The sequence below is a fragment of the Caretta caretta genome, chromosome 1, assembly GCF_965140235.1.
Source record: "Caretta caretta isolate rCarCar2 chromosome 1, rCarCar1.hap1, whole genome shotgun sequence".
Classification (NCBI taxonomy): domain Eukaryota; kingdom Metazoa; phylum Chordata; order Testudines; family Cheloniidae; genus Caretta; species Caretta caretta.
Genome location: NC_134206.1, coordinates 346,276,244 through 346,293,887, shown reverse-complemented (window position 1 = coordinate 346,293,887; position 17,644 = coordinate 346,276,244). Strand labels below are relative to the sequence as shown.

The window sequence follows — 17,644 nt, the reverse complement described above, 5'->3', positions numbered from 1 at the left end:
CTTGTCGACCCACTTCACATCCCCAGCTATCTCAGCCAAGTAATCTCGAACCCCTGAGTCAGCCCCTGCTGTCCTAGGGGAGACCAGCTCCTAGGCACCAGCTGGCCACCCATTCACCCCAGCAGATCCCAGTGAAGCATCTCCCAGCCACGGACCCCACGCCAGCTGGAGCGGCTCAGATAAAGCTACTGAGTGCCAATGTAATGAAGGAAGCTCTTTCCTTCTTTCAGCTTCCTGATCTCCTGGGTGTCTCGCAAGAACTCCTTCAGGGCTGGCTGTGGCCGAGGCTGTGAGCGGTGGAGAGGGGGAGCCTGCATCTTTAAAGATTAATAGCATTGTTTGCTCATTAAGGAGATCGTTTTGAGGCCCACACTAGCCAGAACAGTGCAAGCATCTGTTTGCTACTGGGAGAGGATATTTATTGTCTGCTACTTCAATGGCTGCAAATAAATAGCCAGACCCAGATAATGTTCAAACAAACAAACAGCCAGCTGCCAGGCTGGGTCCCCCACTAACTGACCTTTGTGAAGCGTCATGCTGATGTTTTAATAGCAACTCACCTCGCTGAATAAAACCCAAGGACTATAGTCTTCCAAGGAGCGGAATTAATGTCATTGTGGCAGGGCCCTTTACAATTGCCAGATTGGCTTAGTGTGGGGTGGGTGGAATGGCCTGGTGGAACATGTTGGGTGGATGGCTCTGTGTGTGTGTACATCAGGTGTGGCATGCAGTGGAAGTAGGGATTACTGCAGTGTACTGGAGGTAGATGGGTTTGTGTACATGCTGAGCATGTGAACGTGTGCTTATACAGTTGTTGGAGTAGGAGGAGTTTGTAATGGGGTGGTGTGTGTGTACCGGGTGTATTTGTAAACCACGTGTAGAGGTGAGTGTGTACTGGATGTGCACACTGATCACTGGCGAGCGTGCATCGACTCTGATTGCTGGTCTGCGAGCGTGGGTATCCACTGGGTATAGGAGTGCACATATTAGGTCTGGGGGTATTTGCTGAGTGTAGAGGTGAGCATGACTGAACTGTGTATAAAGATTCTGTGTGCGTGTCTGGGTATGTACGAGGTTTGTGTGTGTTGGGTGGCGTGTGTGGGTTTATATGCAGGGGAGTTCCATTTGGGTTCAGCATTCATTAGAACTCTCTGAAGATGGTGCCTGTCGATGTATGGGTACATCCCCAGCACTTGTATAAATCGGGGTGGCAGTTGGGTTTACAGCCTTCGCCCATAGGGCTCTCTCTACACCACCTGCTATACAATGGACAACTCGCAGTTTGATCTCTCTTTAATCCTTGTCAGCTACTGGTTCCCCCAGCAGCCGCTCTGCTGGGCCAAAGCCATGGGGAGTCCTCATGGCAAATCCTCTTTTCTCTTTAAGCCTAAGCATAGGGGTGAGCAGAGACCCCTTGGATCAGTCAGTGTATGGGGGTGGGGTTTGAAGTGGATCAATGATCCATGCCTCCCTCAACCTCACACCCACTACAGCTCTGGGGGTGCAGGGAGGTTGATCTCTAACACAAATCTTGGGCCTTGGATCCAGTTTTCTGTGCAGATCTGAAGGGGGCCTATCAGACCTTTGTTTGTTCCCAGCGAGCTCACAGAGTGATGGTTCTGGCAGCGGGAGGCCTGTAGCAGAGTTGGACGCAGGCCAGTCTCCTTCAAGCACTCTTGGTATCACTCCGGCACAGTGGTTTCGGCCCTTACATCTGATGCTTCCCTGTGCAGGAGGCCAAAGCCGTCAGCCCACAGTCAGGCTCAGGTAGCTAATCCCAAATGGGGTTTCACTCCCAGAACAGCAGAGGGAGGTTGCCGTAGGCCCCGCGCTGAACAGAAATCTCCTTGTGATGATTGTTTTCCATTTTGATGAGCTCCTTCTTTATTTTCCCTTCACATATTCCCTTTGCTGAAAACCTCACCATGGCGGTGCTGGGCTGGGGCCTGAAAATCAGGAAATGACACTGCCTCTAAACAGAGGGTGAAACCAGCCAGGCGAGTTTTATGCTCAGAAATGAGAGGGAAGGGTAAATGGAGTGACTGCTGTAGTGTGTAGTTGTGTAACATCCCTTTAAGGAATTTGGGAACCTGCTAACAGGCTTCCCTTTCATCTATTGCAGAAGCCGTCAGAGGCCAGCCAGAGCAGCAGTGGACATAGGTAGCTAGATCTTGCATATGTGTACATAGTTCATAATCGTGGCTATTTGGAATCCATCATGGTTACCCCCTCTTCTTAACATTGGGGAGAGAAGAAGGACTCAACAGCTGCCATGGTGGCCAACGCAGAATGGATTAGACCAGGGCACTCTGGAGCTTAAAGCATGAGTCTCTCTCTGCAACTAGAGACAAAATGCCAGGCTCCTTGGCAGAGAGCCGGCCCGTAACAGACTCGCACAGGCAAGGCTGTGTAACACAGTCATCAGTGGGCTACACGTACGCAATTACCAACTCACATAGCCAGAGAAAAGTGGATCTGATGTACTAACCTCCCTCCAGAATTTTCTTCCTTGAACTTCTTTTGTGCTGAACTTTAGGGACAGTTTGGTTTCTGTGCCTTAGCTTGTGTGTGTACAAATGAGTGTGTAGAACAAGGTTGTTGCCTCCCTTCCTCCCCCTACTGCTGCAGAATAATGGCTTTGCAGCCAAGTAGGTTAGCAATGGCTGTGAAATCCCATTCTTGCTTCTCCCCTAGTATCGCTGCTTGCTGCTTTCCCGGTACAAGGCCACTGCAATTGTTTACCTGCACCATACATACAGGGGAGGCTCCCTGGGGACCATGCACCGTGCCTGCACAGATTGGTAACTCCTCCGCCTGCCTCTTCCGACTATGTGTGCTTCTTCTCTAATGGGGCCCAATGCAGGATGAGGGCTCTGGCTGAGCCTGGAGGTGGTAATTGCTGGCTTACCTCTCAGCGCACACACCTGACCCCAGTGGCAGCTAAGAGTGATGGAAACCAATGACCAAAGTAGCTGCTTGATAGGGTTTCCTAATTTGTTTAGCCTGGCCAGCAATCAAGACGGGGAGCTCTGAACCAGCTGCGAGTGTCAGAAGGATGGAAACACCAGGGAGGGGGAAGAGGTTATTTAGGATTACGCAAGCGAGTAGAAGTTGGAGCTTGAGGATGAAGCTGAGTGACAGGAACAGCACCGGGGAGTGCTTCCTGACAGGGATATTGACTGAGCTGAGGAATAGTCTCCTAAGGGAAGAGGTGGAGGGCTCTATCAGTTGGGCTGTTTGAAAGTGGGCTGGACAGAGCCCTGGGCCGGGGGAATGCACGGTAGGGAACAATCCTGCCCTGGGTGCAGGCTGGACTAGCTGGCAGAACAGGTCTTTCCTGGTGAGTCTGCCCTTTGGGAAGCTCTTGCCACGTTTTGGGCTGTGGTCATTTCTGAGCCGTGACAGCCTCTTGGGCAGAGATTTGGGGGGGGCAGAGGGAAGGGCAGGAAAGCAGTGGCCCCTCCCTGCATCACCCAGCTGTTGCTCCTGGATGTGCTGCCTTGGTGCTTGCTGATGCTGCTGGCAGGGATTGGTGCCCTGCACCACACAGCCTCCTCGGGGGCTCTGGGCAGTGCCTTTGGAGACACGGGGGGCCAGTGTGCATGGCACTGGAGGAAACTGGGACTCTGCAGGTGGCTGGTGAGTTCCCGACCCACCGTCGTGGGGGCGGCAGGGCTTGGGCTTCAGCCCCGGGGGTGGCAGGGCTCGAGTTTGGAAGAATTTTCAGAGCGGCCACCAGCAAGAGTTGGTGGCTGCACTCTGAGGCCAGCAAAAAATGTGTTGTGAGAACCCCTGGTCCCAGACGATAATAAAGAACAGAAGGAGTAGATGGTATTCAGTGCAGGAGTCTGTGATCTGACCACCACCTGTGGGAGTTATTGAGAGTGACTCTGTCACCAGATCCATCAAGGTGACCAAGTGGCTGCAAATTCTTGAGCCTCTTCCAGTCTGCTCAATGGTTAGTGCTACTCTCTCGCTCTCCCTAAAGGCAGAGTGTGATCTGGTGGGTGGAGAACAGGGCTGGGATCCAGGCACTTCTGACTGCTATGCCCTCCTGACTTGCTATGTCATCTTGGGAAAGCCTATTAACCACTCTGTGCCTCAGTTTCTCCATCTGTCAAATGGGGCTAAGAATTCTTTGGGATTGGTGAGGACTGAGATCAGTTTGTATGGCTCGACCATCTCTGCTCTCTGTTCATGTCCTCTCGTTCCTGACTCCTCTCTGTGTCTGTCTCTCCTCCTTGTGCCTTTCTCTCAGGCACAGCAGGGCCCTAATCCATTCCCACCTATTATACAGAATGACTCAGTGATTGATTTTCCTGGCTGAAAGATTGAGTTAAAAAAAACAAGCTCACAGACTGTGTGTAAGGGAAGGGAACTGGTTGGTTTCTCAGTATTGTCAAGAGCCAGTGTCCTGTTGTTTCCTCTGGGGTGAGAGGAGAAAGCAGGAAGAGGGGAAGAAGGCCTGTTCTGTACTCAGTTGAGAGAGAGCCTGGGAGCTGGAAAGTGACTGACCTGGATCATTAAGTCCTGGTAGCCCTAGGCCTGCTTTAGTCAGCAGCAAATTGAGAACATGAGCGCAAAACACCAAGCAGTTGTTCATTCATCAACTATCATATTCACATTGGGCTTTGCCTTCCCTTCTTCCAGGAAGAGCCCAATACTTCTAATGAGTCACCGTGCAGGGGAGAAGCAGTGGCCGGGGCTTTCAGGCTTGCCAACCCTTTGATGGTTTGGCTGGTGAAAGGTCCCATAGCTTTTGGTTACTGGAGAATGGAAGGTTCTGTGAAATCAAAGGGCACCAAATTCGAAACATAAAAGGAAATGCCTTTTTCACACAATGAGGAATTAGACTGTGGAACTCAATGCCACAGGGTGCCATTGAGGCCAAGAATAAACTAATACTATTCAAAGAAGGATCGGACATTTATCTGGATAGCAAGACTATGCAGAAAGAAAAGGAGTACTTGTGGCACCTTAGAGACTAACCAATTTATTTGAGCATGAGCTTTCGTGAGCTACAGCTCACTTCATCGGATGCACACTGTGGAAACTGCAGCAGACTTTATATACACACAGAGAATATGAAACAATACCTCCTCCTACCCCACTGTCCTGCTGGTAATAGCTTATCTAAAGTGATCAACAGGTGGGCCATTTCCAGCACAAATCCAGGTTTTCTCACCCTCCACCCCCCCACACAAATTCACTCTCCTGCTGGTGCTAGCCCATCCAAAGTGACAACTCTTTACATAATCAAGTCGGGCTATTTCCTGCATAGATCCAGGTTTTCTCACATCCCCCCCACCCCCATACACACACAAACTCACTCTCCTGCTGGTAATAGCTCATCTAAACTGACCACTCTCCAAGTTTAAATCCAAGTTAAACCAGAACATCTGGGGGGGGGGGGGTAGGAAAAAACAAGAGGAAACAGGCTACCTTGCATAATGACTTAGCCACTCCCAGTCTCTATTTAAGCCTAAATTAATAGTATCCAATTTGCAAATGAATTCCAATTCAGCAGTTTCTCGCTGGAGTCTGGATTTGAAGTTTTTTTGTTTTAAGATAGCGACCTTCATGTCTGTGATTGCGTGACCAGAGAGATTGAAGTGTTCTCCGACTGGTTTATGAATGTTATAATTCTTGACATCTGATTTGTGTCCATTTATTCTTTTACGTAGAGACTGTCCAGTTTGACCAATGTACATGGCAGAGGGGCATTGCTGGCACATGATGGCATATATCACATTGGTGGATGTGCAGGTGAACGAGCCTCTGATAGTGTGGCTGATGTTATTAGGCCCTGTGATGGTGTCCCCTGAATAGATATGTGGGCACAATTGGCAACGGGCTTTGTTGCAAGGATAAGTTCCTGGGTTAGTGGTTCTGTTGTGTGGTATGTGGTTGTTGGTGAGTATTTGCTTCAGGTTGCGGGGCTGTCTGTAGGCAAGGACTGGCCTGTCTCCCAAGACTTGTGAGAGTGTTGGGTCATCCTTTAGGATAGGTTGTAGATCCTTAATAATGCGTTGGAGGGGTTTTAGTTGGGGGCTGAAGGTGACGGCTAGTGGCGTTCTGTTATTTTCTTTGTTAGGCCTGTCCTGTAGTAGGTAACTTCTGGGAACTCTTCTGGCTCTATCAATCTGTTTCTTTACTTCTGCAGGTGGGTATTGTAGTTGTAAGAAAGCTTGACAGAGATCTTGTAGGTGTTTGTCTCTGTCTGAGGGGTTGGAGCAAATGCGGTTGTATCGCAGAGCTTGGCTGTAGACGATGGATCGTGTGGTGTGGTCAGGGTGAAAGCTGGAGGCATGCAGGTAGGAATAGCGGTCAGTAGGTTTCCGGTATAGGGTGGTGTTTATGTGACCATTGTTTATTAGCACTGTAGTGTCCAGGAAGTGGATCTCTTGTGTGGACTGGACCAGGCTGAGGTTGGTGGTGGGATGGAAATTGTTGAAATCATGGTGGAATTCCTCAAGGGCTTCTTTTCCATGGGTCCAGATGATGAAGATGTCATCAATATAGCGCAAGTAGAGTAGGGGCTTTAGGGGACGAGAGCTGAGGAAGCGTTGTTCTAAATCAGCCATAAAAATGTTGGCATACTGTGGGGCCATGCGGGTACCCATAGCAGTGCCGCTGATCTGAAGGTATACATTGTCCCCAAATGTGAAATAGTTATGGGTAAGGACAAAGTCACAAAGTTCAGCCACCAGGTTAGCCGTGACATTATCGGGGATAGTGTTCTTGACGGCTTGTAGTCCATCTTTGTGTGGAATGTTGGTGTAGAGGGCTTCTACATCCATAGTAGCCAGGATGGTGTTATCAGGAAGATCACCGATGGATTGAAGTTTCCTCAGGAAGTCAGTGGTGTCTCGAAGGTAGCTGGGGGTGCTGGTAGCGTAGGGCCTGAGGAGGGAGTCTACATAGCCAGACAATCCTGCTGTCAGGGTGCCAATGCCTGAGATGATGGGGCGCCCAGGATTTCCAGGTTTATGGATCTTGGGTAGTAGATAGAATATCCCAGGTCGGGGTTCCAGGGGTGTGTCTGTGCGGATTTGATCTTGTGCTTTTTCAGGAAGTTTCTTGAGCAAATGCTGTAGTTGCTTTTGGTAACCCTCAGTGGGATCATAGGGTAATGGCTTGTAGAAAGTGGTGTTGGAGAGCTGCCGAGCAGCCTCTTGTTCATATTCCGACCTATTCATGATGACAACAGCACCTCCTTTGTCAGCCTTTTTGATTATGATGTCAGAGTTGTTTCTGAGGCTGTGGATGGCATTGCGTTCCGCATGGCTGAGGTTATGGGGCAAGTGATGCTGCTTTTCCACAATTTCAGCCCGTGCACGTCGGCGGAAGCACTCTATGTAGAAGTCCAGTCTGCTGTTTCGACCTTCAGGAGGAGTCCATCTAGAATCCCTCTTTCTGTAGTGTTGGCAGGGAGACCTCTGTGGATTAGTATGTTGTTCAGAGGTATTTTGGAAATATTCCTTGAGACGGAAAATGTGCGTTGTATATCACCAATGTGATATATGTCATCATGTGCCAGCAATGTCCCTCTGCCATGTACATTGGTCAAACTGGACAGTCTCTACGTAAAAGAATAAATGGACACAAATCAGATGTCAAGAATTATAACATTCATAAACCAGTCGGAGAACACTTCAATCTCTCTGGTCACGCAATCACAGACATGAAGGTTGCTATCTTAAAACAAAAAAACTTCAAATCCAGACTCCAGCGAGAAACTGCTGAATTGGAATTCATTTGCAAATTGGATACTATTAATTTAGGCTTAAATAGAGACTGGGAGTGGCTAAGTCATTATGCAAGGTAGCCTGTTTCCTCTTGTTTTTTCCTACCCCCCCCCCCCCCCCCAGATGTTCTGGTTTAACTTGGATTTAAACTTGGAGAGTGGTCAGTTTAGATGAGCTATTACCAGCAGGAGAGTGAGTTTGTGTGTGTATGGGGGTGGGGGGGATGTGAGAAAACCTGGATCTATGCAGGAAATAGCCCGACTTGATTATGTAAAGAGTTGTCACTTTGGATGGGCTAGCACCAGCAGGAGAGTGAATTTGTGTGGGGGGGTGGAGGGTGAGAAAACCTGGATTTGTGCTGGAAATGGCCCACCTGTTGATCACTTTAGATAAGCTATTACCAGCAGGACAGTGGGGTAGGAGGAGGTATTGTTTCATATTCTCTGTGTGTATATAAAGTCTGCTGCAGTTTCCACAGTGTGCATCCGATGAAGTGAGTTGTAGCTCACGAAAGCTCATGCTCAAATAAATTGGTTAGTCTCTAAGGTGCCACAAGTACTCCTTTTCTTTTTGCGAATACAGACTAACACGGCTGTTCCTCTGAAGACTATGCAGAGTTATCATAATTAATGTTATGTTGGGAGGGATCTAAAACCTCCTGCTTCAGGGTTTAAGACTTTCTTGGGGGTGGCGGGCAGATTACCCCACACCTGCCTACTGTGGGGTTTGTTGCACCTTCCTCAGAAGCATCTGCTTGGCCCATGTCAGAGATAGAAGACTGAAGTAGATGGACTGTGGGTTTGATCCATTATAGCAATTCCAATGTTCCTAAAATCAGTGACCTCCGTAGATCATGAGTGATTCTACTCTGAGAGGAGACTAGCATCAGAGGATGCCATGTCTGTGGTGGGTAATTTCTATATCAAATGTGCTCAGTGGCAAGGAAAAAGCTGCCTGCCTTTCTAAGCATCTGTCTACCTTTTTGCGTGGGACCCCTTGCTGTGAGTGAATTGTATGCCTCCTCTTGTTTTTGTTGCCCCCTCCTGACCCACTTTTTTGTCTCACCCGCTTGAGTGTCTCACCCCCTTTCAGACTGAAAGCTCTTCAGGGGCAGGGCTGTCGATTTCAATATGTTTGTGCAGTGCAATGGGGCATCACCTAGTTGGCCTTTAGGTGCTACGGCCATATAAATGTTGACAGTAATAACAATGGCATCTGAACACCTTTTCTAACCTGACAGTCCTGCAAACTCCTTTGGAGTTCTTTCCTTCCCAGGCATCATCAGCAGTAACAAAGGGTTTGCAGGACATGGCCTTGATGAGACCTGGGCAACCCCTGGGTTTGTCCAGAGGACCATCATACGTTGATGATGCAGCAGGAGGAAAGGAGGGCAGGTCACCCTCCCATCGTTCTTTTGGGTCTGTAGAGCAAACATCTTGAAGTGACTGAAACCAACAGCTCTGACACTGGACACACAGAGCAGATTGGTTAAGAAACTGCTGTTATTACAGGGTCACTGTGGTTTTGATACTTGGGAGGTTTGGTCTTGAATATCCAGCCCCACACATCCAGGCTCACCCAGGTGGGGTGCCCACATCCTATGATGGCCACTTTTAAAACTTCCCGCGCCCTCCAGATAAAACTGTCAGATCATAATGCTTGGGTTGGGATGCTGTCTCATTGTGTTAAGACTTGTGTCGCTATGTCTCCGTTCAGCCTTTTAAGACACTGGCAGTTCAGCATCCGTCACTGATGCTATGGTGATGGGCCCAACATGGGCACCTAGGCATACAAGACAAGCCCATCCAAATAGAGAGTGCCCTGGAGCTAAACCTTGTGGCTGGGAGCCCATGGTCTGTGCAGTCCCAGCTCCTCTCCAGTTTGGATAAGCACTTACTGGGCTTTGGGTGGGCGGGAGCACTGTCGTGTGCATGGTTCTGACTGTGATCCTATGTTGCGGGAGTGTGTGTGTGGGGAACGTGTGTGTGTGTGTGTATGTATTAGGCATCGGTGTGTGCATATTGGGAGAGGGCTGTGGGCTGTGTGTGTGTCTTTGCTGGAGGAGTATCTAAGCAGGTGCGGGTTTGCATCTGGACCTGAATCAAAATGTGCAGTTGAAATGACAGCCCTGTGGTGTTACAGGGTCTTATTTCAGTGCCTCATTTACCAGTGGGGACTACATCATGGGGAAGTAGTCCATGGGCAACCCTGTCCTTGCCTTTCGTGTTCAGTACCCTCACTTTGGGGCCTGGGTGGTGTTTAGGATGGAGGCACATGGTATGTGTGGATAAATTATCCCATGAAACCCAATGTCTGCAATTTCCTGTGGTGCCACCTGCTGGCTAAAGGAGAAATATCAGTTCACATGGAGATGTTCCACCTCTAACCCAATAGGAAACTTACTAAAGCATCATTTTACCTTTACCTCTGCTCCTCCATGCAAGCTCCACAGCTGTGAACCTTGTGTGTGGGTGAAATGAACCTAGGACAATCCTCATAGATTGTTACATAAAGTGTCCATCCCTCCAGGATGTCCTGGACAAGGGTTGGCTCCTAGGATTAGCCTTTGGCTGAGGATGCAAGGAACAAGACTTGCAATGTGTGGGCTGTGATGGCAGCTGCGGTCTATGTTTCCATGGTGGAGTGAGCTACTAATTCATAGCCCACTGATTGGCTTGCAAACCCTGTGCCAGGAAGGGAAGACACTCATGTTCTCTTTCCCAATTTGTCCTTGCTTTGCAGATCCGCGTAGATGGCCCCACCAGTAGTGCCCTGGAGTATGAGATCGTGCAGGTGGTGGACACCGGCCCCATATTACGAGATATGGCCTTTTCAGTGGATCACGAGCACCTGTACATCATGTCTGAGAAGCAGGTAAGCCTCCCAGGTTGTTTGGGATGCTTTGAAAGCCTTTATTCTGTGGCTGGCTGACTGGCAGCCGAATGTCTGAAGCAGCAAGTGCAACCACTAAAGAGATGCTGAGGCTTCAGGGAGCATCTTGTGATATGTTGGGCTAGAAATGGTTGAACTGATATTTATAGTGGGCCGCCACTGAAGGGTGCAGGAGCAGCACTGAATTCTACTAGCAGGTACATTCTTTTGGCTCCATCCAGAATATAAGAGGAGTTGGAACCTCTACTGGGCAGAGGGAACTAGAGTCTGGGGCAAAGAGGTCCGGTGGGGGAAATCTCAGAACCAGCCACGCTGGAGGTGAAAGTTTACGCTGAAGTTTATGCTGTGTTGTTATTTAAAGTACCAATAAAACCAGACGTCAGGAAGGGGTCAATTTGTCATCCAGGGGGAGATTGCTGCTTCCAGCCACCTTACCATCCAGGCCTATGGAGGGGGCTTGCCTTGCTGGGTGTGGGAGATGGCAGGGCTGCTGCGGTGTATTGAGAGTTGTTGAGAGTTCTAGGGGGTTATGTTGGGTGCCTGGGCACAATGCTAATTTCCCAGAGCTCTTGAAGTTCATTGTGCGTTATGAGGTTTTGTGGGCGGGGAGGTTCTATGAAGTTTTCTAATGCGCTGATAGTTTAGGACAGGGACTTAACCAATCGCAATCAGTGGAGTTGTGCAGGCTTGTAAAGTGCTTTGAGATCACCATCTGGACGTCACGAGAGAGGGAAAATGTATCATTGGTCATTTGTGTGATAAAGGAACGCTCATGCCCTGCTTGCCACTAGATGGCTCTTCGTTGGACCGGAGACTGCCAGTAAGGGTGCCAATTGGTGCCAGTGGGGATATGGTTGCCTGCATTCTGGGAGCCACTGACTCATTTCATGGAGGCCACTCAGCAGCCCTCAGATCGTAACAGTGACAACCAGCTGGTAAATCAGCTGCCTGTAGGGCTCCCTAGTCCACTGCCAGTCACCTGGGGGATGCAGGTCCCTTTGGGTAGGACGTGCTTTGCTCATGCTTTCCACTGAGCGGAATTCCTTTTCAGTCTCTCCTCCTGCCCAATTCCTACTCCCAGCCACTCAGGAGTCAGACACAGCATGTGCTTTGAAAGCCTCCCTTAGCCCTCACCCTACCCAGGGTCACTGTGCGTGCACCAATAGCCAACAGCCTCCTGGAGGGAGTAGAGTAGACCTTCCTTCCTCTGGTACTTCCAGCTCTCTCTTTCTCTCCCCCGTCCTTAGCAGCCTGACATCCACTTTCCTCACAAGCAAGTCCTCTTTATGTGGGAGTCCCTATCTTGCCCTACAAACTAGGGACTGGTTTCAGAGCGGGAGCCGTGTTAGTCTGTATCAGCAAAAACAATGAGGAGTCCCTGTGGCACCTTAGAGACTAGGGACTGAACCAGAGACCTTCTGAGCTGCTACTGCTTGAGTTAAACAGCCAAGCCACCATAACTGGTGCTGTAATACAGTGGTTCTCAACCTTTCCAGACGACTGTACCCCTTTCAGGAGTCTGATTTGTCTTGCGTACCCCCAAGTTTCACCTCACTTAAAAACTACTTGCTTACCAAATCAGACATAAAAATACAGAAGTGTCACAGCGCACTGTTACTGGAAAATTGCCGACTTTCTCATTTTTACCATACACATCGGACCCTCGCTAGAACGTGTGTCCGTACAGGGCGAATTCGCATCTAACGTGGTTGCGGCCATGGATCCCAAATTTAATTACATTAATTGGAATTCATTTTAACGCGGTCCCCGCTATAACGCGGTCCCCGCATTAACGTGCTCCTGCGCGTGGATCCCAAATCCCACGCTCTGGCGAGGGTCCGGCGTAATTATAAAATAATTATAAAATATAAATAAATGTTGTCAATATTTGCGGTGTTGTTGTAGCCATGTTGGTGCCAGGATATGAGAAAACAAGGTGAGAGACAAGCTTTCAAGCTACACAGAGCTTTTCGTCAAGTCTGGGAAAGGCACTCAAAGGGTCACAGATAAATACAACCTTGAATAGATTGTTTAGCATAAGTATCAGAGAGGTAGCCGTGTTAGTCTGGATCTGTAAAAGCGGCAAAGAGTCCTGTGGCACCTTTTAGACTAACAGACCTACTGGAGCGTAAGTTTTGTAGGTGAATACCCACTTCGTCGGATGCATATAGTGGAAATTCCCAGAGGCAGGTATAAATATGCAAGCAAGAATCAGGCTAGGGATAATGAGGTTAGTTCAATGAGGGAGGATGAGTCCCTCTTCTAGCAGTTGAGGTGTGAACACCAAGGGAGGAGAAACTGCTAGCCAACTACAAAAGTTGTAGTGAGCTGTAGCTCACGAAAGCTTATGCTCAAATAAATTTGTTAGTCTCTAGGGTGCCACAAGTCCTCCTTTTCTTTTTATTCAAGGTATAGCGGCCTGTTAACACCTCTGCAGTCTTAGGACAGAAAGGGAAGGTTAGTGGGTTACAGATTGTTGCAATAAGCCATAAATCTAGTATCATTATTAAGTCCATGATTTTTAGTGTCTAGCAAAGTTATGAATTTAAGCTCCCAGGGTCATATTTTGAAGGTGTTGATCAAGGTTTCTTGGCGGATGAGGACTGAGAGGTCAGATACAGAATGATCACTTTATGAAATGTGTTCGCCCACAGATGATACAGCGTTCTTGTCTTTTATCATTTTTCTGTGTGAGTTTATTTGAGAGCATATTGATTGCCTGGCTTCACCCACATAGTTGTTATTGGGGCGTTTACTCTACTGAATGAGGTACATCACATGTTGTAATAGCCATGTGTAGCCATGTGTAATAGCCATGGATGTTGAAAGGTGTGTTGTGGGGGGTTATTGATCATTGTCGCAGTGGAGATATGTGTACAGGTTTCGCATCTGTTGTTCTGGCAGGGTCTGGTATCACTTTGAGTTGGTGGGTCATGATCTCTGGGGAGCTTGCTTCTGATGATGAGCTTGGGGAGGGTGTGGGGTTGTTGGAAGGCCAGAAGAGGGAGTTTGGGAAAGATTTCTTTCAGAATGTGGTCCCCATTGACTATGGGTTGTAGTCGTTTAACGATGTATCACATGGGTTGCCAGTCTCATCAATATTTTTTCTCATTTTTTGTCAAACTTTGAAATGTCGAAGATAATGTTGCTGAAATGTTGTCCAGCTGTGCTACCCAGCTCATGACAGTATTGCCAGACCCATAGCTAAACTGAAGGTGAAGTGGCCTGTGTAGGGACACAAGGTGGTGGTAGGGCTGGGAATAGAACCCAGGAGTCCTGGCCCACAACTGTATCAAACCACTGTCCCTATCTTACAACACTGAGGGTGGCCAAGCTATCGGGGGTAGCCAACAGAGCAAAAGGGTGTTTTTATTTTACATGTGATCTGATTTGGTGAAACATTCAAAGCAACATAAGCCGGTGCCTGTCCCTGATGCTATCTGTAGGGCAGCCAGCCATGCTGGGGACAGCATGACTACCACGACAGTAAGGATGTTCCCTATATGCTCATGATATCTTGCACTTCAGGTGCTGAAATGAATTAGCATTGCAAGGGCTGGGCGGAGAGAAAGGCGAGGGGAGACTGAGAGCAATTCCTGTGGCTGCGGTGGGTACTTGTCTGTCATAGAGATTCCCAGGATACTGTTAATTGTGCTGCATGTAAACTGCCTGGATTGTGCCCACAAAGTGCTCCTGGCGTCTTCAGGCCTGTGCAGAACCGGAGGTGAGATTTCTCTTTGAGAGTAAGGGGCAAAACGGGCCCAACAACGTAGGCTGCCATTTCCAAGCCTGGTCAGGGGTTGGATGCTCAGCTCATGGCTGGCTGTATAAACTCAGCTCCAGTCCTAAATATTCCCTGGCATTGCGTGAGAGCATGCGTGCGAGCTCCAATGGCAGGGCTAGGTTCCCACTCAGGTCATTACTTCCTGCCTCCCCACATCCCCTGGCGGCTGTAGTTGGGGGTAGTATTCCTCTTCCCGGCCTGTCCTGAACTGTTGCACAGTGTTGCTGTATGCTGTAAGGCCCTGATCCAGTACCGCACTTAGACACATGTTTAACTTTCAGCACACAAATAGCCACTGGGACTACTCCAGTGCTTCAAGTTAAGTGCTTTGCAAGATCGGGGCCATGGTGCTCAGCCCTTATATTTCAAGGGCAGCTGCAGATCACGAGTGGGTGAAGTGATTCCTCTCCATATAAAATACTTTGAGATCCTTTAGGATGAAAAATCCTTTAAAAACAGGATCTTATTATTTTGGAGCTGAAAACAGCTCAGGATCTACCGAGAGATGGTAAACGAGAGCCAGTCGTTGAGAAGAGCCTGTCCCTCAGCTTGTGGGAGATTCTAGCTTTGCTGGCTGACATGTAATTCTGGGGTTAAAGGCGAACCGCAAAGCTTTAGAAAACAAAATAGAAGTTAGTCATGGTATCCTCCCACCTCCTGCCAGTGCCAGGGGCCGAGCTGGGCATGGGACCTAAGGGAGATACTTGTCCCAAGGTAGCTACTCTGCTGCAGCCCCCCATGGAGACGTGCTGCCCCATTCTCCGGGGCTCAGAGCAGCGTAGCTGCACTTGTATAAATACTCAATATAAACTAGCCCCGAGAGTCCTGTTTCCCAGCCCCTTGCTCTGTTAGACAGTCCTCCAAGAAGGCCCCACCAGTATGCTCATGTGCTATCACAGCCCATAATTGTCTTTGTTTTCAGTGTGCAGTTGGGTTTTTTGTGGGTGCGGGAAGGTAGGTGGCTAAATGGCAACAGTGCCATGTGCTGCCTAGATTCAAAGTAAAGAGCGGGCGTGGCTCCAAGCCTGCCTTCTGTGACCAGTGCCAGCATGTTCCTTTCACGCAGCAACTCTGTATGCTCAGACGTGACAACGCGTACTTGTCAGCACGGTCGGATGCACCTGTGTGCTGAGGAACGGGATGCAGCAGAAGGGCTCCACTCTATATAAATATCAATATATATATAGGGAGAGAGTGATAGAGAGAGAGAGATTGATTTGTAACCAAAAGATCAAGGAGAGATGCAAAGACTCCATTATTTCGCCAAGGTGCAGCTGTATAATAAAGCAGTGAAAACATATGTTTCAAGTGCCTGTCCCTGTAGTGGGTAGGATTGGTGTGTATGGAGGATCTGTCATGATTTATCATGGAATCTGCCATTTAGTCTAAGGATTCACAAAGGGCACCGAGTGACTTACGATCGGGGTGGCTGCTTCTCTGTGAATGGGAGGCGTTGTGAGGTGCTGACAGGAAAGCTACTGCTCAAAGGTGTTATTTCCTCACTTATCTGTCTTGATGACACTTCCCCCCTCTCCAAGTCCCCCATCAGTTTGGCAGGTTTTTATCAGCAATTTCAGTGTGTGGAGACATTCCCCCGCGGTGATTGGAATTTCGGTACATGAAAGTCAGTCTTTCTTTCACATATACACATACAGAGACTTACACCCACATGGCCTGATTCTGCACTGCCTTGTGCAGTCATTTATGCCTGTGCAACGTGGGCGTAAAGTGCTTTCAGACCAGAATGGGAGCCATACAAAGCAGTGGGGAATCAGGCTCACAGAACCTCTTACACCTCTCCCCCTTCTTCTCCCACTTCCAGCCAGTTCACCTCTCTTCCTCAAGCCCCTTCACTGCCTTCCTTTCTCCTTCTGCATTAAGGCCCTGATCCTATGAGCTGCTCCCCATGGGTGGACCCCTGCTCAGAGCCCTATTGACTTACAGGGAGCTTTATAGGGGGCTGTCTGCATGGAGTAGCTGTCTGCAAGATCGGGACCCTAGTCCAAATGCCTCATCGTCCCTTTAGCTCTATCCCTGCCTATATCCAATCTCTCATTTCCTCTCCTTTTCACTGCCCACTTCTTATCTTGGTACTGTAGGGTTTACTTGAGGCAACCTCCCACCCCCCCACACCTCCATTCTGCCCTTTTCTGTGAAACACCTCAGTGCTGATCTGCTTGCTGAGGATGTCTCCACACCTCCTTGAAGCAGAAGTGTTCAGGTGATGTTGTGATCTAGCAGTCTCAGCCCAGGACTGGGAGCCAGGAACTCTTGGATTCTACTCTGGGTGGTCACACTGTGAGCTCAGGCATGTTATTTGAAAGGAGACTCTGAAGCCGAAAATCATATTGCCATATCCGTGTTGCCGACTCTTGTGAGTGTCACGATATTTGGTATTGTTTCATAAAGTCCCAAGCTCCTGGAGTCATGTGATTACATGATAATCTCAGCTTTCTTTTTAAATAGAAATTATATTTCTAGCCGTCAAGTTCACACAGAAGGGCTGGGAAACATGAACCCTCAGGGTTCAAAACCCAGAAGACCAATAACAAAAACCCAACACTTATTAATGTTCAAAGCTCATGATTTTTGAATCAGTCTCATGATTTGGGGAAGGGTGCTGATTCATGATTTTTGAACAGTAATGGTTGGCAAATACTGCATTCTGAGAACGTTGTACTTACTGTTGCCAAAAGTAACCTCTATATAACAAATGGAGAGGGTGTTTTTCCCCCCTAAAAAAAGAAAAGGAGTACTTGAGGCACCTTAGAGACTAACAAATTTATTTAAGCTTGTGTCATAAATATAAAGGGAAGGGTAAACACCTTTAAAATCCCACCTGGCCAGAGGAAAAACCCTTTCACCTGTAAAGGGTTAAGAAGCTAGGATAACCTCACTAAAAAGAAAAGGAGTACTTGTGGCACCTTAGAGACTAACCAATTTATTTGAGCATAAGCTTTCGTGAGCTACAGCTCACTTCATTGGATGCATACTGTGGAAAATACAGAAGATGTTTGTTTTTATACACACAAATCATGAAAAAATGGGTGTTTATCACTACAAAAGGTTTTTTCTCCCCCCACCCCACTCTCCTGCTGGTAATAGCTTATGTAAAGTGATCACTCTCCTTACAATGTGTATGATAATCAAGGTGGGCCATTTCCAGCACAAATCCAGGTTTTCTCCCCCTCCCCCCCCGCACACAAACCCACTCTCCTGT

At 48.4% G+C, this 17,644-nt stretch overlaps 1 protein-coding gene across 2 annotated transcripts in view; it reads left to right on the top strand.

Annotated features, from left to right (window-relative positions):
• The window catches only part of PLXNA4 (plexin A4), a 634,448-nt gene that overhangs the window by 297,586 nt on the left and 319,218 nt on the right, over positions 1–17,644 (top strand). For both annotated transcript variants that reach the window (XM_048836698.2, XM_075124565.1), the window contains exon 4: positions 10,491–10,622. In XM_048836698.2, coding sequence (XP_048692655.1) covers positions 10,491–10,622 — 132 coding nt within the window. The remainder of the gene's footprint in view (positions 1–10,490; positions 10,623–17,644) is intronic.